Here is a 23,192-nt window from a genome sequence, read left to right on the forward strand (position 1 = left end):
AAATTATTTAACAATCGTTATTTCTAAAAACGAATTAAACACACCCAGTAGCGTATCCAGGATTCATTTTACGGGGGTGTTTTAAAATTTAATAGACTTATGGTAGGTGGGAGGGGGCAAGTTCATCAATAACCTCTACCCTAGATATAGGTATATCTCTATGGATATTTATTAATTCTAAGCCATTCGGCTGTTTTCTCCAACGGTATTTCTTAAATAACTTTTAAGTCTACGATGTGTTGAAAAGGAGTGTACACTCTCAGATGTAGTGACAAGGATCGTTAGGAAAAATAATATAACTACAATTTATTATGAATGATTATTTCTTGTACTCGTATTGAGCAAATTACACTGTAAGTTTGGAGTTTGGTAAAATATAACAAAATACGGCCGATGGGGGGGGGGGTGTTCTAACACCCATATTACCCCGCCTAAATACACACTTGAACACACCATAGTCAAGTATTTTATGGAAGAGTAACACAATTCCACAGAAGTGTACTTTTCAGTTTTCTCTTTTCCGTCAATACCAGTTATCACCAAAATTACTCCTTGCACTTTTTCAATCGGTGATATTAAATTGAGTCCATGCTACTTTTATCTGTTTGAATTGAGTCCAGCTTATTATCTTAATATCTTTGAATTGAGTCAAATAGATAAAATGTCATAACTACCTAGACAGTAAAAGTCACTCAAAATTAAATGCTTTTTTTCATTCCATTCGGGACATCCAAATATTTTTTTTCTTGTGGACACTCTTCTGAGGATACAGTCTGATACATATATAAAATTAAAAAGCAAAGTAAATAAGACCATGTTAAGATATATTAGAAGAAAAAAATTTTTTACGGGAGCAGACAAACAAATATATAAATAAGCAAATTTGGAGATTTTTTGATATCTGTATCATTTAAATTTTTACCAGCCACTATTTAATTATTAACATTATTATATTACCTACACATAATTATTATTACTTTAAAAACATTATTATTATTATTATTATTAAAAACAATACTTAATCAAGTAAGTTAAGTAATGAGTAATCAATATATATCAATAATAGGCTGAAGGGAATCAACTCGAACAACCTAACAATATTGGTCGGGATCAACTCTGATAACGCAAAAGTATTTGCGGGACTCCATTCAATGTCAGCCTTTTCGGTAATACTCTTTTTCGGCAAATGAGACATGGATAAATTCCACATTATCACTATAATAATATTAAAAATATTATAGAATATTAAAAAATGATTAACATTACGTTTTAATAAAATTACATTTTAATGATTCTATAAGAATAATAATAAAAATATGTATGCAAAAAAAAATAATAAAAAATATTTACTACATATACTATTATTATAAGATTTTATTTTAATTTTGTGGTATGCTTTTTATAAAATACTAAAATATTATACGAGTACAAGATTAATCTTACGATAAAGCAGTAGTTCACAAACTATGTTACGCGTACCACTAGTGGTACGCGGAGTGCCGTTTTTGGATAATAAACCCGTTAAATTATTTAATTCATGTTATTTAAAAAAAACTAATAAATAAAAATTAATTATACCTACTGTAGTTGTAGTATTTTACTGCCTTATTATTTAAAATAAATTATTAACTGTACAATTTGGAATTTGGATCGTTCTATTTTTAGTGATTAGTGGTTCGCGACTGATTGATAATATACCTTAGTGGTACGTAAAAAAAAAAGTTTGAGAACCACCGCGATAAAGTAATGTTCTTAATTTAATTTATGTATACTGTATTCGTTAAAATTTATAATAATATATTGTTTTTCAATATTATATATTTGTATAATATTTTAAATTAATTTACTGTATAATAATATGAAAAAATAAAATTATAATATAATACTATATAATATTATACTATTAAATATTAGGATAAAATCTATAGGTAATAAAAAAAAAAAATACTAAAACATATTACTAATTTACTTATATATTTATTTTCTCGTATTATTACATTTTTTTTTTTATTTTAGTGAACATATTGTAATAACACAATGAAATATGTTGTGACTGCAGCAATAGTCTATAAATAAAATAATAATTCATATTAGAAAATAATTTTTACGACCAATAAAAATATAGTTTAACTGCATAAGTTTGTAATATAATTTTCTTATAACCTTGTACAATATTATTTATAATCTGCTTATAAATTCTGAAAGTTTTTTATTTCATTTTATCGAGATTATACTTATACAATATACGTATAGATATACTCGAATACACATTTTTGGTGCATATTGCATATATTTGTTACATATAGTGATAGTTTAAAGTTTAAACTTAAACATAATACTGTAATATTTTTCTAATATTGTTTACAATAATGTATCTTGACTATATACATATTTAAAAACAAAATATGTTAACTTACAGAAGTAATGAAATGAGCATTTAATGTGAAAAAATCACAGGTAGTGAATTCCATTGAATGATGTATAATTTGATTGGAAAATAAGTTTAACTAGAATTTTACGAACAAAAATTATTTTAAAAACTTAAAAAGATTACTTACTGATATTCATTATAAAAAATATAAAAATATTTCATTTTACCTCTTCCTTTGTGCTGGTATCTAAATGTCGATTGTTTATATCAGTTGTTAAAGTTTTTGTTCTATACGCCTAAAAAATAAAAATAGTGAGTATATTATATGAAATATGTTATAAATACAGAATAATAATTATTATTTTAGTAACACAATTTTTAACAAAAATGGTACTACCTCCTACCTACTAAAATTAGAAAGTAAATAATATTCTCTAAAAAATTGATAGCCGCTTGAATAAAAATTCTTCATTAGGTCTACTTACAAAAGTTTACAAGTGTGGCCATCAAGAAAATTGAAACAGGAAAAAAAATAACATCGTTGGTATATAATAGAGATACTCATAGATAAAGTCACACACGCGCATTATGATTGGAGATCGTCGGTCGGATGCTACATTTTATGACGTTCCGAAAGACTGATCGCGTATTGATGTGGTATATGACGATAATATGGAGGTGTGGTGCAGATTCAAATAATTTAGGCTTGAACTTGATATCATTAAAATAAACTATTATATGTAATATGATGATACCTAAAAATATAGTAAATAGCTACAAGAAATAGTTTTCGTTTTAATAGTTTCATACTTAGGTAGTTACGTTTGCCACCGTCTCAAATTATAATATAATATTATAAATACAGTTTTTTTAGTGCGGCAAATTTGCCGCTCCAATCCGATTACTTTGCCTATAGGGTAATCCGACGGTGACTCTACTGTATATTAGGTGTTAAGTGGGTCACTATTATAATTTATAGATGTGTTAAATTCTATTTTAATAATGATTCTAAACGAAGACTTTCAGAATATATCATTAAAAATATTTCGTAATTTTATGATATGGTTTTTTGATATAGCTGTAAAAGCCTATTTTTTTTACTTTTATTCTTACAGTAATATAATGTCATATATTTCCTACTGATGTAAACTATAGATTTACAATACAGTCATAAGATATATTATATAGTATATGTTTTAATATGTAAATCACTATAACATGGGTGGAGCCCGAGAAACAAATTGCGCTGAGGCACATAAATATTATTTCTGTAGTGTTGGGATTAAATTTAAACGCCGCCGCTGCCGTGCGTGAGTTCTAATGCTGACATAATAGAGTTCGGCAGGTGGGCGTGACGGAGGTCGGCACGACGGCAGACCTCAGTAAAGTATTTTATGCTTATTTTAATATTACTAAGATGTTTTCGGCAATAACACAATTGTATTATATTTTTCTGTGCAATTGTTTCACGTCCAACCTTTAAATACTGATCCAGTCTATACTCTGTTCAAAATGAGATCGTGACTTGGCGGCGATCAGTTTTCGTCCCTACCGAGTCAACTATCTGTACGCCTGCTGCGTAGTAAAGCCACGCCCATGCGTACAAGTTGACCGTCGAGTCACGATTTCATTTTGAATATATTTATTAGTATAGGGTATAAAAATCATTCGAGTAGTCGTTATGATGACGTCTTTTCTAAAGACTAAATCTGGCTTAAACTTAATTCGGTTAAATAAGGAGAAAAATAAAGCCAGACTACTAAGAGTACCAGATAACAGATAGTATTATTATTTTTGAGCGTAGCAAGAACATTTTTTGAGGTTATTTATTTAGAAAAAATGGCGTATACCCAAGACCTTTTTTTAACAATACATACCTGACCTTATAAGATATACGTACGTACAAGCCATATGAACCATTGAATAATGGTAATAGGAACGTCTGAATGAGGTAATAAATGTATGCCATCGAGCCATCGTATCTCACTACATCATGTTAACAGTGTCGGCGTAATCGATTTTTGGGTTATTTTATTTTATTAGGGAAAGGCATTATAAATATTAGTGCGTGTAACAACTAACAAGCAATGTGTGATACGAGGTTATTCTATAATAGTGTACAGTTTAAAACTTATTCACAGGCTCAACACCTGTTTCGTCGTGAAATGCGTCGTCAAAACGATCGTACAAAATCTGAACAAATAGTGCGTCAGCCACGCGTACAAGAAAACTTGTGACTGGGCCAGCGTGTACACGCCGAATATCTCTCCGTAGCCGTCGATCACGGTCATAACGCACAGGACGCACAGCGACAACAGCAGTTGGACGCCGTAAAGGTCGTTGAGGTCGCCGACCGCTTCCCGGACGCACTGGTGTCTCATCCGGAGCAGTTCGACGTTGTTGGCCGTGGGACGCGTCTCGGCCGAGGATGATACTCGCGGGGCGGCCGACGTTTTGCGGCTGCGGCGGCATCCGTTGTAGCCGCGCCCGCCTGCCGACTGTAGCAACACGGACGGGTACCGGTTAGCGACGACCGTCGCCGACTTGAGCGCGAACACGTCCTCGTTGATCAAGCAGAACCGCCGGTACAGCCCAAAACAGCGCGCCACGTAGTGGATTTCCGACGAGCACGTGCACAGATTCTGGGCGTACATGAGCACGAAGAACGCAGGTGACGGTGTGGTCACGGACGTCCCGGTGGATCATGTACACGCGGTACGCATTCGTCGGCAATATGGTGACGGCGTACACGGACACTATAAACGCGACGAAAACGCTGCCGACCTCGTCCGGGAAACACGTCTTGTACTCGCGTGTCCTGTACTCGTACTTGCGAAACGCGCCGCTCGCGTTGTGCAACATGGTCTTCACGCGGGATACGAGGCACACGACGGCCAAGGTCCGAGGCAGTACGGTGTTGACCTGCACCAGGACCGCAGTCACTTGATTGTGACACGACTCCATCGCGCACATGCAGTACGGCGACAGAACGATGTTGAACAGGCACCCGGTGATCAGTATCAACGAGAACAATGCTTCGAGTCGTTGGCGGCAGCGGCCGTCGAAGGCGTTGAACTTGAACATCGTCGTCCGACGCGCGCGCGTATGTGTGTTAGTGTGTGTACGTGTGTAACATCAATCGTATGATGGGGTGGTTTATCGCACGATAGTTTGCGTGCTGATCGAGACTGCCGCCCGGACGATTGCGTACACCGCACAAACGTAAACAGCCACGAACATTTCGGCGTGTTTGCGGTTTGAGTATGAAGTGGTTACGCGTGGTTATTGACAATGATTAAGTACTCTTCATAGGTTGGGTTCGATTAATTATACATAACAATAAAAAATATGGCTCTTGGTCCTCACTTGAGTGGGTTTGTAATATTTGTATAAATGCCTCGAAACGAACTTTTTAAAAATTGTTTTGAATGGTAATACGAAATATTTAAAGTTGTTTATTATACACTAAATAATTACTACCCACACAGCAAATTAATATTTACTATACGTCTTAAAAATATTTTGTCCTGAATAATATACATCATATAAATGTTTTGAGATCATCAAATGATATTTCACCTATATCATAAAAATATTTTTTGGCCACATTTTAAGGCTTACAAAATAATTATAAGTTATTTTTAAAATATCTTGATATATCTTATAAATATTTTGTTTAAATGTCTTAAATATATCTATTTAAATATATTTTAATAATTTCAAAAATTTTGTAAATATATTTATAATATCCTACAAATATTGTTATAAATATAATATATTATTTTAATTAGCAACAATATTTTTTTATGATAATCACTATTTAAATAGTACCTATAGGTACGTATTAAATAATATTGTGATTTGTCACACCTATTACAATTGCCCGTAAGTTAAACAAAAATGTAATTGATCGTCTTCCTTTATTTTATTGTATATTTATATTAAAAGATACTGATTGAGTGATGACTAGTTTTGATAAAAGTTTTATTTTAAACTCATTCCAATGGTTATTTGGCGTTTAGAATGTATAATTAAGGTGGGATGAGGGGGATAGATCCTTCTAGAGTCTTATTTTACTAATATTTTGAAATATTTATAATGTGATAATAATGCAACTATAATACTATAAATAATAGTGTTCTTAATAGTCTTTGAAGTTGTTTTGTTTATTCCTGGAAGTAATATAAAGTTTATAGTTTTCTACTAAAAAAATGTATATATACCTATAATATAGTCGCCGTTTATTCCGAACAAAGTCCTAATAATTTTGTACGCAATATATTGAATACTAAAATATTTTTATTCGAATTTATAGTTTTTATTTTTTCACATTGCGTACTTAATTAATAATATATGATAAGTTATTTTTATTTTTTATTCAATTGGTTTATCAAAAATGTTTTTTTGTTTTTGAATAAATCCAATTCGTGACCGGTCCTACGGCAAACAAGTGTCGCGAGGGCGTTTACTCGAGCATATGATGCGTCGACCAGAAAGGCGACTTCGCAGGTTAGGTTAGGCTCGACTGCTTCGGTCACGAGAGCAACGGTTTACGAACTAGGACTAGTGCGCGATGTTGTACGCGTTGACACTGTAGATAACGATTCTGGTGACAGACGGCGATGATCGAAACACAAAACGAGCGAATAATTGATTTTACGGAACCGGCGGCGACTAGTGGGGAGACTCACCCTGTGAACTAAGTCTCCGCCGCCGTCGTTACAAGTCGTCATCACCATCGTCGGTAGTCGGTACCGTAGGGGCGAATATTTACCCGCGTCAGTACCGCTAGCCACCGTGTCGTCGTTATCCATCGCTCCACCTGACTTTAGAATTCGGGTGACTACGAGCTCATGGCGACAGCGGGTAATCGGAGAATGTACATGGGCAATTTACACTACAGAGAACCGTCCATTCACTTTATCGTATCCCCTCCGTCTTTCGTCATCGTCATTCTGTTCGATGTCTTCGGCTAAGGGAGCCAAGCTCCGGACGCTATTCGCATTGAGTGCATATACCCAATACATCATCACGCTTGTAGTTTCGCCACACCACAGTGATATGTTGTCGTCAGTGGGGCGGCGTTGTACGGGTGTTACATCCGGATCAAAGCCAACCGACAAGCTGGCCAAAATTGTTCCTTATCTCGACACACTTAGTCGGCAAGACACTGTCCACCGTAATTTCAGCATCGCTTCACAACTCGTAAATAATAATGTATACACTTAGATAATCATAATTAAAGTAATGCACAGCAAATAATTTTAGTAACCAACACCAGTGACTTTTATAAGAAAACCAAACAAACGACAGTTAAGCACTATAAAATGTTTAACAATAAGACTTCATAATCAGATATACTCCAATCCTTAAAGTGTAAAGACTTTTTTAAAACTAAAAAAAAATCAAAAGTTGATTTTATTAAATTCTGTAATATTTACTGTTACATTGAACATATTGATACTTCTAAATTTCTTATAAGTACATACATATTTTTAATTATTTTTAGTTAACATTAATAACTGATGATTTTCTTTATACCTGTGTCAACAATGTTAATTAAATATGTATAATATTTTACCTACGTCCATATTATAATATTGTATTATTATTTATAAATTATCAACAATATAGTCCAAGTGATAGATTCTTCGCTTTTTTATAACCTGGAGAAATACTAAAAAGCAAAATAATATAATATACATTTAGATAAGTAAATTAAACTATATTTATTAGTACACAATATAAAAAAGTATTACATATTTTAATTTACTGAAATATATTATTATTCAAAAATGAAATAAAACATTTCAGAAATTAGTTGAAATATGATTAATATCGTAAATATATATTGTTTTCAGTACCTAACATCGTTCTATGAATTGAATTGTAATAAAATAACAAGATATGTCGTACCAGCTGCAATTGCCTACAAACAAAAAACATTCAAAATAATTATATAAACCAAAACTTTTCCATATTGAGTAGAAAAATCTAATTTTTAATAAATTAAAAATATTTGTATCATATAATTTAATTAGGTATATAATCAACTTACAGATGTGATTAGATGAGTGTTTAATGTGAAGAAATCACAAGCAGTAAATTCAATCGAACAACTGGAAATTTGGTTGAGGAAAAGTTGTAACTGTAAATAACAATAAACATATACGGTATTAAATTCTTATAAATACCATAATTTGTATAATCAGATTTACCTCTTCTTTAGTATTATTATCTAAATAACGATTGTTTATATCCGTTATAAGTATTTTCGATTTGAGTGCCTATAACAAACATTTTCAATTATCATGATTAAATAAGGCTATGTATTTTTACAATATATATATTATATATATTTATACACGAGATGTTATTTCCAAAAGTATTATAACTGTGATTATTTAATTATTTTTAAAACTGAAAATAAATTATTTTACAGTGTATATATGTGCCTCTTATCGTTGGCGTATCCAGAGGGGCACAGAGGTCATGCCCCCCCTCGTTAGCCGTATTTACTATTTTTTGTTTTAAAGATTTATATTTATTTGTACATGAACGCATACTACAATATGTCTTATTAAAATTTAGACAGTGTGTGCCTCTCTCTAAAAAAAATCTGGATACGCTACTACCTCCTATTCTTTAAATGTGTAGAATAGATAAAATAAATACGTAAAAATAGAGCATACCATTTTTATATTTTTTATACGATAAGATCCCGCAAAACTTTCTTAAAGGCTTCATGGGTTATATAAAATTAACATATGTGTTACTTTAAAAGCATTATTTTTAAAAATGTTCAGTGCCTCTTATTATATAATATCAGAAAAACCGACCAAACGGATTAGAAATATTTTTTTATAAAATATTCCCACTTTAAATATACAATGTTAATTACAAACTCAGTTATACAAATGCATTCGTTTTACTGCTTTGAATGCAATTTTGGTGAGCTTATCACCAAATATAGTAGATAGGTGCTTTTTAATATATCTTTAAAATTACCTGTTTCGTTGTTAAATGTGCTAGAACAGTAATAAGTAAAAATCTAACGAAGTATTGTATAATCCAGCAGTAAACTAGTATCTTATACTTTGAATGTTTCCATATTGCTTGCATGTGATAATATAAGTCGAATAATGTGTATAAACACAATGCACACGATGACAACCCCAAATGAATTCCAAACATGTTATTTAAATTTTTTACAGCTTGACAAACTAATTTATGTTTTGCTTTTAGGTTTTCCAAAAAATCAGTCATTGGATAGCCGGTTATCAGAGACTGAAAAACGTCTCTATTGTATTCAATAGTGCTATCGTTTTTTCCATATCTCTCTCCAGTCTGTGATACGAACGGATATTTGTTACGCACAATCGTATCAATCTTAAGTGCCATTAAATCATTGTTGATCCCAACTATCTTTTGATAAAGAATATAACACAATACGGTAAAATGAGTTTCTATACAATACATGCTGAAGTTTTGTAGATACACTAAAATAACAAATGGAACGGTTTGTTTTGCTGCATAATATAAAATCCATAATCTACACACATTAACAGGTACAGTTAGTAATATGCAACATAGAACGACACGAGATGACATTTTTTTCAACTTATCTGTTTCAGAAGATGTCATTGGTGTAAATATATGGAAATCGTCCATATTTTTCTTGTAATTTACCAGATGAGTTTTACCCTTTAAAAAAATAACACATCTTGATATCAAACAAGTCACAGCCACCACCCTCGCAAACAGCCCTTTTAAAACCGTTATTATTGAGCCGTCACAGTTATTTTCCAATATGCATACAATTTGAGGTGTAGTGTAGACAACATAAATACAAGACATAATTAACAACATTGAGTAAGTTGTTTGCCATTTGTTGTGATTAACAGATAGAACACTAAAAATATCAAAGATAAAAACTGACCATTTCGGTATTGGACGAAACATTACTACCTACCTAAATGACTATTTTTAAGAGTTTCTACCCTCACTAAACTTTTGAATAATTTTAAGGCAATATTATAATATTTCGTATATTATTTCTTAACTTATAAACCACGTGTATATGTTAACGTCAAGGCATATTAAAAATTCATAAACAATGGTATTATTTACCTATTAATTATTCATGTTTATTTTACCGGTTGCACCCTTTAAATATTAAATTATTTTAAAAATAAAACTCATAATATGAACTAGGTACCTAATGATAAAATAATCATAAACATATATATATACGATATTATAATATGAAACAATTTTCACAAATATATATATTTTTTAAATATTTTAAATTTTACAGCTAATAAAAATAATAAAATATCAAATATATAAAATTAGGCAAGTAAAGTATGAAATAATAAAGAACCTATTATTTTTAACGAAAGTCCTATAAGTTGTAGGTAACCATAAGACATAGGAATGCGTAAGATTTACAGATGCAGCACACATTTTAAACCAGTCCCAGCAGAACACTATGCATTATCAGCCCACTTGTATCCCTCGTAATGACATGACTAGAATTATTAAATGAAACTAGAATTTATAATACTATTGTATATTTAGTAAGATAAATAAACGGTCCACGAGGTAAAAATAAAAATAAAATTATAAATCTTAATAATATAAAAAAAATCAAATTTCACTTTCGATATATTTTGCTTTATTGTTTATAGATTTTCCGAGCGATTTTTAAAAAAACCTTAAAAAATAGAAAACCTGGTCAAAAATGCAAAAATAATTTTAAAAAAATGGATGTAAGCATCTTCTTAAAAAAATGTTGAAAAAAGCAAAAAATAAGCACTTTTAAATTTCATAATATGGCGTGTTGTAACTTGACATACACTTCCATAGCACTCTGCTATATTTTAAGTCAATTCATAAAAATAAGCAAATACTTTAAGTTCCGAGCCCTGGATATGATATTATGGATTGTATGAAAAAGGCGCCAGTTGGCATTTTGGCCTGGGGCGTCATTAGCCTTGCGCCGGGCCTTCATAAATATAGTAATGTACATACATCGTACATGGTTGAGTCTTTATATTTCCACATCTTTCACGTGTGAATACGTCAGTTAATTTAAAATTATAGGCAATGAAAGAATTATTTCAAAAAATTAATAAGCTACAGTGACTATCAGTAATAACCCATGTTGTTGCTCTCCGAAATAGGGAAGAGAGATAAAAATTAAAAAAGACAGTGGATATCTTTCTAGCAAGGGATATTTAGACTAATTAGAGATTTTATGTTTAAATGTCATCAATATGTCAAAATGAAAGAAGTGTATCTTTTAAATTGCGATCTCATCTTGGTATTTACGGGATTCACGATGTTCGTTTCCGTGTAACATTATACTCATAATAGTGGCCTATTTATATTTGATTATCTATATGTATATAAAATCCAGACTTATTTAGGCCTTCGCGTTGATTCTGTTATTTTTTTGTTGGTCAACCATCAACATTGACCATTAATAATTTTGTTTTATTTTAAATTCAATTTTTTTGAGATTATTCATACTAATTTGTAAGCTACTAAATTAAATCGCCGGTCACCCACAAAATCCAAAATAAATTATTAGATTCAACAAAAGTACTATTTTCTACATCCATACACACACCAATGACCAACACAATACTTGTTTAAAAGAAGCGAAATTTTAAATAAAACCTAATTATACCTATTATCTAGTATTATATGAAAAATTCCTTAAAATTATTAGAAACTGTTTTGATCTTAAAATAGAATGTTTTTTTTTTCAAATAAATGTCCATTTTTGTGTCAATACCAATTAATGAAACAATTTAAAGGAACAATTAAATTGTATTTTTATAATATTATATTAGATTATACCTCTCTCTAATAGTCTAATACTCTAATCAGTAATCTCTATGTAAGTATAAGCCAGTAGGTATAATACTATAATGTATATTAATTATTAAGTAATTAATATAGATTATGTTATTATATATATTATACACCTAAATATCTAGTACAATCTAAGGCTAATGAACTTGAATCAACGTCAAAAATAAAAACATTTTACTTTTCGACAAATAATTGTGTTGGCGCGAAGGAATAAAAAAAAATGTTATAAATATGAATACCTATATAGAATATACTTCTAAAATAATATCTGTATTATAGGTATTAAATTGTAAATATTTCGAATAATTGACATACAGATGATTGACGCTAAACTGTAATAATAATACATAAAATGAAAACTCATACAAAACGAACAAAATACACAATAATATATTATATAGGTAACAGCCAACGGGTATCATAAATTATAATAGACAGTAGAGTAGGTATTATAGGAATGATCGTCGTTAGTAAATAAACTCAATTTATTTTTAATAATAATTAATTTTTAATATGTTTCAATTAATATTGGTATAGACAAGCTTAAGTTTTTTTTTGCTTTAATAGTTCTTTAAATATTTTAGCTGATTCTCAGTACACCCTTAACACAAATTTTTACATTTTTGTTTTGTCCACACTCAATGTATTCCCATCATTGCAGTAGTATTTTAAAATTTAAAATGTTACTGTTTTCCTAATTTAATAGTTTAATATATATGTACATATTTATTTGCATTAAATTATTTTACAATTAGATAGCAATCAAGTTATTTTTTAAGCAATACTTCTTATTAGGCTATTAATCATTAGCTGCGGGTTATCTTTATACATAGGAGAGAACAAAGGTATTTTAAAGTACAATATTGAGGATTTTTGGAATGAGAAATTAATTGAAATTCACAGAAATTTTGTATTTTGTGATTTCTTTTTTGATTTATTAAAATTATGTTATTTGAAATTGCCTATTTCTAACCTAAACTTAATAAGCATATCTTGTGCAACAATACATTTATATATAAACTATATACCTATTTTTGGTTTAGAGTTATTGTTAGAATATAATGAGTACCTAATGAGTAATGACCAATAATAAATATTTAAGTGTTATACATTTTTATATACGCGAATAGTAAATTTACCTGTTTAGTCATATTGTGAGCTGCTATTACTATTATGTAAAATCTGATGGAATACTGCAATAACCACATGTAAATAAATATCAACGGCCTCGAACTGGCACCCATTATATTGGAAACTTGATAATAAATGTCAAATAGCGTCATTACACACAAAGTAAGTAACGACAAAGCTATCGGTATGCCAAACAAATCGATCAACACGTAGACAGCATCTCGAATCAACCGGTGTCTGATACGTATTATTTCCATGGCATTTGCAATCGAGTGGTCGTTAGGTCCGTAAAAGTCGTCATCGTAGACCACTCGATGTCCGACAGAAACCGTCTTTTCGAAGATGCTCATTGACGGATGCACGATTTCCAAACCAAGACGTTCCAGGTCACGGTTGATTTTAAAAAACTTGTTGTCCAGCGTGTGGCATAGAGTTATGAAATAGGTTTCAATCATACACATTCCAATATTTTCCAGATACATAAACACGAAAAACACCAAAATTACAGAACCCGAATCATTTATGTACATCAATAATAACCTTAATATATTGATGGGCAATATAACGAACAGATACAAAACGATCAGTAACAAAAAGAACAGCGAATGATTTCGATGTTCTTTGTCGGTCGTTGGCGAGTACACCTCGTAGGCTTCAATGTTTTTCTCGTAAACCGGCATCATTATACAGTACTTACACAGCAAAGTGGATAACGACAAGAAACAGGCCACGGCTATCATTCTGGAGTACATGCCTTGCATCGAGGTGAATGTCACTCCTGCGCAATTTCCGTCCAATAGGCATAATACTAACGGCGACATTACAAAATTGAAAACGCAAGTTATTAAAAGCACTATTGCATTGATTAAGGTAAAACATTTTTGGAATGAAGTTAATAAATTCATACTGTGTATTCGAGATAATATAGTGATGCATAAGTTTAAGTAATAAAGTATATGACATAAATATTTTTATGGATACATATCGGTGCAATTTTTTTTCTTCACATACAAATAATTATTAGTTCAAGTTATATATATGGGTATATTATATTATGCAGATTTTAGATATTTTTACAATTCTTCTTTAATTTATATAACATGTATGCAATGACTTTAATGTGCATTGTGTGCACCACATATAAATCATATAATAGCTACAAACTACAAGCTATTAATTTAATACGTCAATGTTAAAATAATGTTATATATTTTGGTTACCTAGTTGTTTAAAAATGCAAGTAAATAATTAATAATGTTGTTTCTTTGTAGATAATTGGTTGGTATAAAAACAAACAAACTGTTTCATTTTTTTTTACTCTATATTAACATAGGTATACGTATTGTTATTATTATGATTTTTTAAGGTAGGTAAGTATTTACAACTATTTTTAAGCTTTATAGAGTCCACAATATTATAAATATACTTAAACAGTGGCGTATTTACAACTTTTTTTTTGGTGGGGGGTGCGTGAAAAATGTATTACATTATATATTTGTGTGTATAATTGTAGTCAAATTATAAAATTAAATCAAGCTTTCTGTTCTTATTTACAAAATCATCAATCCCTTGGTGGGCAAGGGTGGAAACCTCCAGCACCCTCCCCCCTCATAAATACGCCACTGTGCTTAAGAACGTGTCTAACTCTAACGTAAATACGAAATATTATCTTACTAATCAGTTTTCTACAAATATTTACGATTTTTGGGTTTCCGTAAATTGCATAATTTCTGAATGAAATTGTATTAAAACGAAGAGATATGTGGTACCAACAGCAATGGCCTAAAATTACACAAATTTTAGTAAATTATAGGTAGTCGGTAATATTTATATTTTTGTACAATTAAAAATGCTTTGAATAAGAGTAATAATGTTTTTATCCTATAGAAATTTAAAAATGAGAGAATAAATAATAGTAATAAAACAGTTTTCTAATAACACATAATTCTTGAAGTAAAAACTTACCGAAGCGATGAGATGGCCGTTTAATGTGAAACAGTCACACGCCGTTATATCAATAGATTGGTGGTTCATTTGTTTCAAAAACAATTGCAACTGAAAAATTCATGCAAACTGATATAATAACTATAGTAATATTTATTATTTCCAATATTATATTCTAACGAATGAGCAGACCTCGTGTTTCGTACTGTTGTTTAAATGCCGATTATTTATTTCTGCGACAAGCACTTTAGTTTTATAACCCTGAAAAATGTACAAATATGTAGGTATTAATGTTACACTTGACTACTTGAGTTCTATTAACGTATTATTTTAACAAAAGTAAAGTTCTGTCTGTAAATATAGTTGAAAAATAATATTAAAGTATAAATGATCTATTATTACTATAATATATTCATAATAGAGGTAAAACTTTTAATTAAATTGTTGTTAGCAAACATGGAATTATTCTTTTTTTATATACCCATATACAAAGTAGATATAAATACAATGTACCTATTTAATTGTATTAAATCCACAAAACCTGAAAATCTGACCTTACTACGCACCTAATCTATACGGCTATACCTAATATTATTATTTATTATAATAATATACATTATATCGAGGTTTTGTACACATCGACCACTCTCACCTCTTGGGTCGTACTGTGTGCCGTGATGACGATCACGAAAAACCGGAACAGATATTGGAGAATCCAGCTAAAGATGAACTTCGATTTAGAAACCGTGGTTCCCACGCGAAAAGCTTCGTTGTAAATGTCAAACAGCATCATCACGTACAGGGTGATGAGTGACAGAGCCAGTTGGCCGCCGAACATATTGTTGAGCTGTTCCACCGATTCGCGCGTCAGCCTGTGCCTGACCCTGAGTTCTTCGACAGCCGTCTCCATCGGTCGGCCACGCGGGTCTTGCAATACGGACGTGACTGCGGCCGCGGATGCCGTTGACGACGACGACCGGAGCGCCATCGGATACCTGTTGCTGACCATGACGTCCGACCGGACTGACGACAGCTCGTCGTTAATGGCTCGGAACTTTAGGTAAACGCCGAAGCACAGGATGGCAAAGTGTGTCTCCATGCAGCACATACTCCAGTTCTGCGAGTACATGTTGAAGAAGAATAGTAGAAGTTTCGAGTCACCAAACTCCTCGTTCCTATACAGCAGGTACAGCCGCATCAGGTTGACCGGCAAGACGATGGCCAGGTACCCGACAACCACGTACAACGCGTAAAGCCGGTACTGGTGTCTGCACGACCCGGAAATGGGCCAGCGGCGTTCGTACTCGTACTCCTGGCCCTTGAAACCGGCCAAGTGTCTGTACGCCTTGTACACGATGGTCGCCCGGGACACCAGACAAGTGACCGCCACCAGCCTGGTGTACAGCCGCCGGTACGTGGTGGATAAGTGGTCGTCACACCAGCCGTCCAGCACGCACACGCTCCACGGCGTGATGACCATGTTCATCACGCCAGACGCCAGCACCCACGCCGAGTACCACCGTTCGAACCGGTTGTACGTCATGTCCATGGTGAACACGCCGCACACGTTCCAGAAACACGCGGTCGGCCACATTAGCACGCCGCCCCGTATCGCGGTCGTCGTCGCCACGGCTGGTGTACAGTATAGTAGCGCGCACCCGCGAGTCTCACCGACTTTGCGTACTTATACGCGTATCTATGCCCTATGGATATGTAGATACGTATGTACAGTCCTACAGGTATGTATTGAAGGTTTACGCAAGTAACTGAACAGATTCGAAACTTTTAATCGGAACCGAAACGTATTTTATCATTTTTATCCGCAGTATTATGGGTAGACGCACCGACCCGACAACAAGACCATAATTACAATTTACAGGTCGAACATAGGTAACTAGGTATAAAGATTATGACGTGATGGATTGCTGTTTTAGTTGTAATTTTAAAACAATTTTTTGAACTTTTAAATAATTACGATAAAAATTCATTGATAAACGTCAGAAAGTTCAACTCGAATATTCGAACGTGTGATTCTAAAACATGAGAATTAAAAAATATACGTACGAACGCTTGGGAACCCGTCAAAACATTATAGATATCAGTGATGTCATTATGACAATCAATTATGATAGCAATTTCGCCGACGCCATGACGCGTCTATAATATGGTCACTACACTCGACTCTCTAAATGGTTAACTCGTAAGTTTTTCAAAAGCAACAAGTTTACAAGCATCGGTTTATAATTACATTTAAATACGGTGAACAGTCGTTCCATATAGTGACACTCAATCGGTGAGAACTTCAACCAGATGGTGTATTCTAATCCTAAATGGCCAAATTCACAAACATAATTAATAATATATTCGTTCCGTTAACGATGTGTCGACCTGTCATTACCTATATAATATGTATTTAGGTTACAAGTATTCGAGGGTTATCTTGATGTTAAGTATAATATACAGTGTAGCAGGGGTGGCCAGCGAGAAGCCACTCGCGATCCACCAAATATATTAATAAATATAGAAGAGCCAAAATGTAGAAAAATAAAATAAAAAAAAAAGGTCATTAATATATATAAATTCATATTAAAAAATGTTTTTTGTAAAAATTTTTTAATAAGATGCGAGCCGCAAAAGTGTATGATGCGAGCCGTGGTTTGGCCACCCCTGGTGTATAGTATATTTTAAATAATACATGTATTAAGATGTTCTTACTTATCAATTGTAACCAAGCTATCGAGTGTTTGGAAAACTAAAACAAAAATGTATTGCTAGTAGTTACTATAATAAATTTACTTACATACCTATACCATTATGTGACTATTTGCAAGACACTTCTATTAGTACACCTTTTATGTTATGATAAAATTATAGTTTTGATAAAATATCATTATGCTTAATTTTTTTTCATAAAAAAATGAAAGAATTAATAAAAATATAAGTCATTGCTGTTAAAATACTACTAATAAGTTATATTTAATAACTTATTAAAAATTATAATAATAAAATACATATATTGGTATGCATATACTATGAAAATTATAAGTGTAAAATGATATATAACTAATAAAAATGTATAAAGTGGGTTTCAGTACCCAAAAACTCTTATTTTTTTTATAATATACATGTAGAATAATATAATATTAACAATTAATCGAGTGTTGACACAACCAGTTCAGCCACTCTTTCATCCATCGAACGCACAGTAAGTTGAATGGTAACACTATTTTCAGATAATGCTAATTTTGCCTGTGCAAGAACTTTACAGTTTCCTCGCATCATACCTGATAAATGAATTAATAATTTAAATAAGCAAGTTAATTTATATAATTAAAAATAACTTACCAGCTAAATTCACTACATGTGACGATTTATTTGGGGGGTGTACATTTTCGGAATTGTTAGAAGCAGCCATTCCAAGGAATGATATAATTTGACTGACTGTATCTGATAAACCTCCAGAAGTTAATGGCAATGCAAAAGTTTCTTGTACTTCAAAACAAACACTCTTGGCTTCTTCCCATAAAGAGTCCCAATTTCCTACTTTTACTTTTAACATTTGATCTTTTAGAGTCATTTCAACATCTTCTAGCTATAATAGAAAAAAAACATATAATACCAATTCTAATATTAAAACATTGTACACTATGAAATACTATAATAAATGTACACATACCCTATAGTCTTCTTGATAGCCATCATCTTGAACTTCGCCAGTCAAGGGATCACAGTCCTTAACAACAAATTTCATTTTGGCCGTAAAACTTGCTAAAATAAAAAAAAATTGATTCACATAATACATAAAATTTATAAAAATTTACCAATAGCATCAACTGAATCATCTGGAAATTTTAAATAAACATAAACGTTGCCAGTTTCTTGATATTTTATTGAAGGACATTTAAATTCATTTAAATACTGAAAACCTTCACTAACATCCAATCCCACAGAAATATCTTCTAAAATTTGGTCATCTAATGTGTTGGTGATTTCAAACTAAAAATGTCATATATTAATTTTTCAATAACAAAAAGTAAAATATCACTATACATACTTGAAGAACCAAATGATGATTAAATATATGTTTAATACACCGCACAACATACTCAGTTTCTGGTTCAGTCAACATGGAAGGTTCAGAGGAACAGAAAAGTTTACCAGCATCCAAACCAATCAAGCTAGGCAATTTTTGCCCGTCCACATTTTCAACAATTACTTCAACTAAATTTGAATGAGCAAAAACAAATATTTTTAATCATATTTATGAAACTAAAAATGTATTTCAGAGAGAAACTAGTGGCATAATGATATTTAATAAATAACAAAATTATATTTTGAAATTAATTATGAGAGCAAAATTTAAACCTAAATTTCATAATTTACTTCCTAATTATGTTTGAATTTATTATATATTATTTTGATATTATGATGGAATTTACCTGGTTTGACAGCATTATCAACATTCTGTTTCCTGGTTGGTTCTTGAGAAACATTTTTAACTACTATATCAACTGGTAATTCATTAAGATTTATACGTTCTTTAGTGGGATTTGAAACATAATCTTGACAAGTCTTTTCCAAAACTGGCAATGATACCTAATCAATTTTTTTTTTTTTAAGTTTAATAAGTCAATAAAAAAATGTATTAAAGTTTTAGTTGTAAATATTACATGCATGGGTTCAGACAAGTAATCAGTGATTAATTGACGATTATTGGAACTCAATAATTGACTATAAAATGTTGCTCTATCCCTAACTTCATCATCAACATCTAGGCAACATCTCTTCAAGAGTACTTTTATACTATCGTGAAGCATTGCGCAGTTAGCAGCATATTTAGCCATGGCTCCAACTGCTGCAGCTCTTACAACAGCACCTTCTAATATCACTCTATTATAAATAAACCTTATAAACCTGAAATTAATTATTTTATTAAATATATTATAATTATTGATAATATTTTTATAAAAATACCTTGATGGTTGTTTTGTGCGAGGTCCTTCTTTGCCCAATAAATGTAATATACGAACTGTTAAACTAGTATGTTCACAATCTTCAATAAACTCACAGAGGTGTGCTAACCCTAATCAAATAAAAATATTTAGATAATTTATAGCTTGAATAGAAAAATTAATTCAAATAATATAGAGATTTGAATTGAAACTAATTATCTATACTAATATTTTATTCAAGTTAAAAAATGTAATTTGCGGCCATCTAATACACAAAAGTATGACTCCTAACACAGTAGACTTATAGATGGTTGACTCAGTATACTATAGTAGTATAGACAAATAATTGCTGTTGTTTGATCACCAGCCAATAAAAACTGGTCACTATTAAATACATTTTTTAACTTGAATTTAGTTAACATCAATCTAATATTTTATAAATATTATGTAAATATTTTAAAAAGCATAATCTAGCCAACCAACCAATCTCTTTTGCTTCAGGATTTTCTTCTATAATTGCTATAATTGTATCAGCTATAGATGCTTTGTATTCGAGTCCACCTTCTTCTCTTAGCATACCAGACAAAAAGTTCATTAAAACCGTGTGTTTACGAGGAAATTTTGAACATAATGCCCTTATAGCCTGGACATTCAATATTTTTTATTAAAAATATCTCTTATGTTATGAAACTAATAATTATTACCTGAACAACAACAATTTTAAACTCGTCAGAAATTTCATTAACAAATGTTGCAATTTGTTTCATCAAACGATCCACTGAAGCTTCAGCGCCAGTTTTTAACAGCGTTGTTATAGCTAAAGTGGCTACTGAGCGATTAGAATCGCTAATTAAGTTTTCAAGATCCAAATTACAAGCAGTCACTGTACTTGGATGTTCCATTGCAACCTTAAATTAAATATATAATATAAATAATTAATCTATTTATTAAAATAATTTTACAAACTTTGTTAAGTGTTCGGACTGCAGCAAACCGAAGTGTTGGTTTAGCGGATGAGCAGAATAATTGTAATACAGACACAGCTGGTGCCAAATGCCTAGCTCCAGTACCACTCAAATGTACAATTGCATGTGCAGCTTCATATACAACGGTTTCTGATTTATGACGAATACAAGACTCCACAAACTCAAACAATGGAGATTCGGATCGTGGAATAGTTTCTTCTTCTAATAGTTTACATGCCATTCGTATCTGAAAATTCCAAATAATAATTTTAATATTTCACAGAAATAAAATAACAGACTATAATTATCTATAAACTACCTACCAACATGCAAACAGCAAATGGTGATTTCATATTTATTTTTGTAAGTTTAGCCACTAACTTTGTGACAGCTAAACGATCTGTTTTCCTAATGTGGAACAATAGTCCTAATGCATGGTATTGTACCATTACACTGTAATGAAAGGATTGATTAAGTAAATAAATAAAATAAAAGTACAATTATGTAAAATCAATATACTTGTCAGAATTTAAAGCCTCTTGAATTTCATTCAGTGAACGTTTGACAATATCGGTAGCCGATGTATTTTTACACAAATGTAAACAACTCACTAAAGCAGCACTACTAATACCAGGATTTTTGTCAACAATTGCTTGTTTCATATAACGTTCAATTGTTTGTAACATGGACACCTTAATAGAAAATAAACAATACAATAAAATGTTTCAATATAGTATATTATTATATTTACTATACATACATCAGTAATACTGCACAAAGCTCTAATAGCTGCTGCCCTATATGTATCTTCTTTTCCAGTCATATCTTTAGTTAAACTTGAAGTTACAATAATTACATCTTCTGCTATTTCACTTAATTCCTAAGAATAATTAAACAAATATTACATTTATTAGTTCAAACAAAATTATTTATAAAGTTCAACCTTAATTCCAAGATAAACCATTCTTCTTAATATAATATCACGTGATTGAAAAAGTTTGGTCATAGCAAAGAATGTTTCAGTTGCTTCAGCTGTTCCAAGTTGTTCACCCTTAAATTTCATGTTTAATTTTAAAACAAAATTTAATCATAAGAGAAGACCAACATAAACATAAACATACCTGGTTTATCATATACAATATTTTGGTGAGGATGTGTGTACATTTTCTTGGATTAACAGGGGTGTCATTGAACGTCCTTGCTTCCTGGAGAACACTGGTTTTTTCAAGGTTCTGATATGGATTGCCTCCTTTAAAAACACATTTACTTTTACGTTTGAACATGATTGTTAGAGAATATTGATTTTAAAAGATGGACAACAGAGAAGAATTATACAGTCAAGAATTATTTTGAAGAAAAGATGAAAAAAATACACATGACATGATGTGGGAAGAGCCGTAGTAGATTAACAGTTTGTTTACACTTTAACAACATATATAAATGTAGGTAACGCACGGTAAACGGTAGGGAAAAAATAAATATAATTATAGCACGGGGCCTTAAATACGAAGACAGTGAATGGTGTAGTGTAAGATAGATACAAGACTTTGGGCGCAGAATGGAAACAAACCATTACCGTCTTCTTCTTCTTTCTTGTCCCGTTTGAACGCCATTGGGGTATGCTCGGCAAAACGGTCCCCAGTGTAATGGTACAACGAATCGGAACGGATGACGGCCAGACCAACTGCGTATCGTCGACGGGTTATAAATTTAGATTATATTATCGTTCTATTTGGTAATCACGATCGCCTAATTTTCCGTCGGGTCAGTCGCGGAAATTTGAATAATAATGTAAGTAAAAATTACAATTGTAATACGGATTACGGGCGCAGAGAACTAGAGACACGTCACACACGTCACTCGCGAAAAAGCCTCAGTCCTTATCAGTAATCACTCGTTATCACTTATCGTGACTGTCAGAACGGCGGCTAGTGTTTACTTGTAAGA

General features: G+C 31.5%; 4 protein-coding genes across 6 annotated transcripts; all 4 read right to left on the bottom strand.

The window, feature by feature from the left end:
* Nucleotides 1–2,000: 2,000 nt before the first annotated feature.
* LOC113552517 lies at nt 2,001–5,455 on the bottom strand. The gene is given in 5 exon segments (XM_026955384.1): nt 2,001–2,066; nt 2,418–2,507; nt 2,599–2,667; nt 4,522–5,040; nt 5,042–5,455. Coding segments are annotated over 5 exon segments (1,146 nt in total). The 3' UTR covers nt 2,001–2,012.
* Nucleotides 5,456–8,210: 2,755 nt separating this feature from the next.
* On the bottom strand, nt 8,211–13,487 carry LOC113553911 (putative gustatory receptor 28b). Of its 2 annotated transcripts, XM_026957486.1 has the most exons (5): nt 13,393–13,487; nt 9,380–9,792; nt 8,590–8,658; nt 8,430–8,519; nt 8,211–8,300 (listed from the first exon to the last, which is right to left on the bottom strand). In XM_026957486.1, exons 2-5 carry the CDS (start codon nt 9,770–9,772, stop codon nt 8,247–8,249), a joined length of 606 nt encoding a protein of 201 aa, XP_026813287.1. In that variant the 5' UTR covers nt 9,773–9,792; nt 13,393–13,487; the 3' UTR covers nt 8,211–8,246. The 2 variants fall into 2 exon arrangements, with proteins under 2 accessions (XP_026813287.1, XP_026813286.1); XM_026957485.1 differs by lacking the exon at nt 13,393–13,487 and having other exon boundaries at nt 9,380–9,999.
* Nucleotides 13,488–14,100: 613 nt separating this feature from the next.
* LOC113552518 lies at nt 14,101–17,192 on the bottom strand. Its single transcript, XM_026955385.1, has 6 exons — nt 17,177–17,192; nt 15,981–17,002; nt 15,521–15,589; nt 15,350–15,439; nt 15,059–15,166; nt 14,101–14,192 (listed from the first exon to the last, which is right to left on the bottom strand). Exons 1-5 carry the CDS (start codon nt 17,190–17,192, stop codon nt 15,080–15,082), a joined length of 1,284 nt encoding a protein of 427 aa, XP_026811186.1. The 3' UTR covers nt 14,101–14,192; nt 15,059–15,079.
* Nucleotides 17,193–18,355: 1,163 nt separating this feature from the next.
* LOC113555256 (coatomer subunit gamma-2) lies at nt 18,356–23,112 on the bottom strand. Of its 2 annotated transcripts, none has more exons than XM_026959660.1 (17): nt 22,822–23,112; nt 22,367–22,494; nt 22,189–22,296; nt 22,006–22,125; nt 21,765–21,937; nt 21,569–21,698; nt 21,247–21,492; nt 20,985–21,188; nt 20,764–20,923; nt 20,303–20,411; nt 19,999–20,242; nt 19,768–19,924; nt 19,383–19,549; nt 19,150–19,324; nt 19,005–19,096; nt 18,674–18,920; nt 18,356–18,612 (listed from the first exon to the last, which is right to left on the bottom strand). In XM_026959660.1, exons 1-17 carry the CDS (start codon nt 22,856–22,858, stop codon nt 18,479–18,481), a joined length of 2,631 nt encoding a protein of 876 aa, XP_026815461.1. In that variant the 5' UTR covers nt 22,859–23,112; the 3' UTR covers nt 18,356–18,478. The 2 variants fall into 2 exon arrangements, with proteins under 2 accessions (XP_026815461.1, XP_026815460.1); XM_026959659.1 differs by having other exon boundaries at nt 22,816–23,112.
* Between the last annotated feature and the right edge of the window lie 80 nt (nt 23,113–23,192).

Source organism: Rhopalosiphum maidis, chromosome 2 (assembly GCF_003676215.2).
Source record: "Rhopalosiphum maidis isolate BTI-1 chromosome 2, ASM367621v3, whole genome shotgun sequence".
Taxonomy (NCBI): domain Eukaryota; kingdom Metazoa; phylum Arthropoda; class Insecta; order Hemiptera; family Aphididae; genus Rhopalosiphum; species Rhopalosiphum maidis.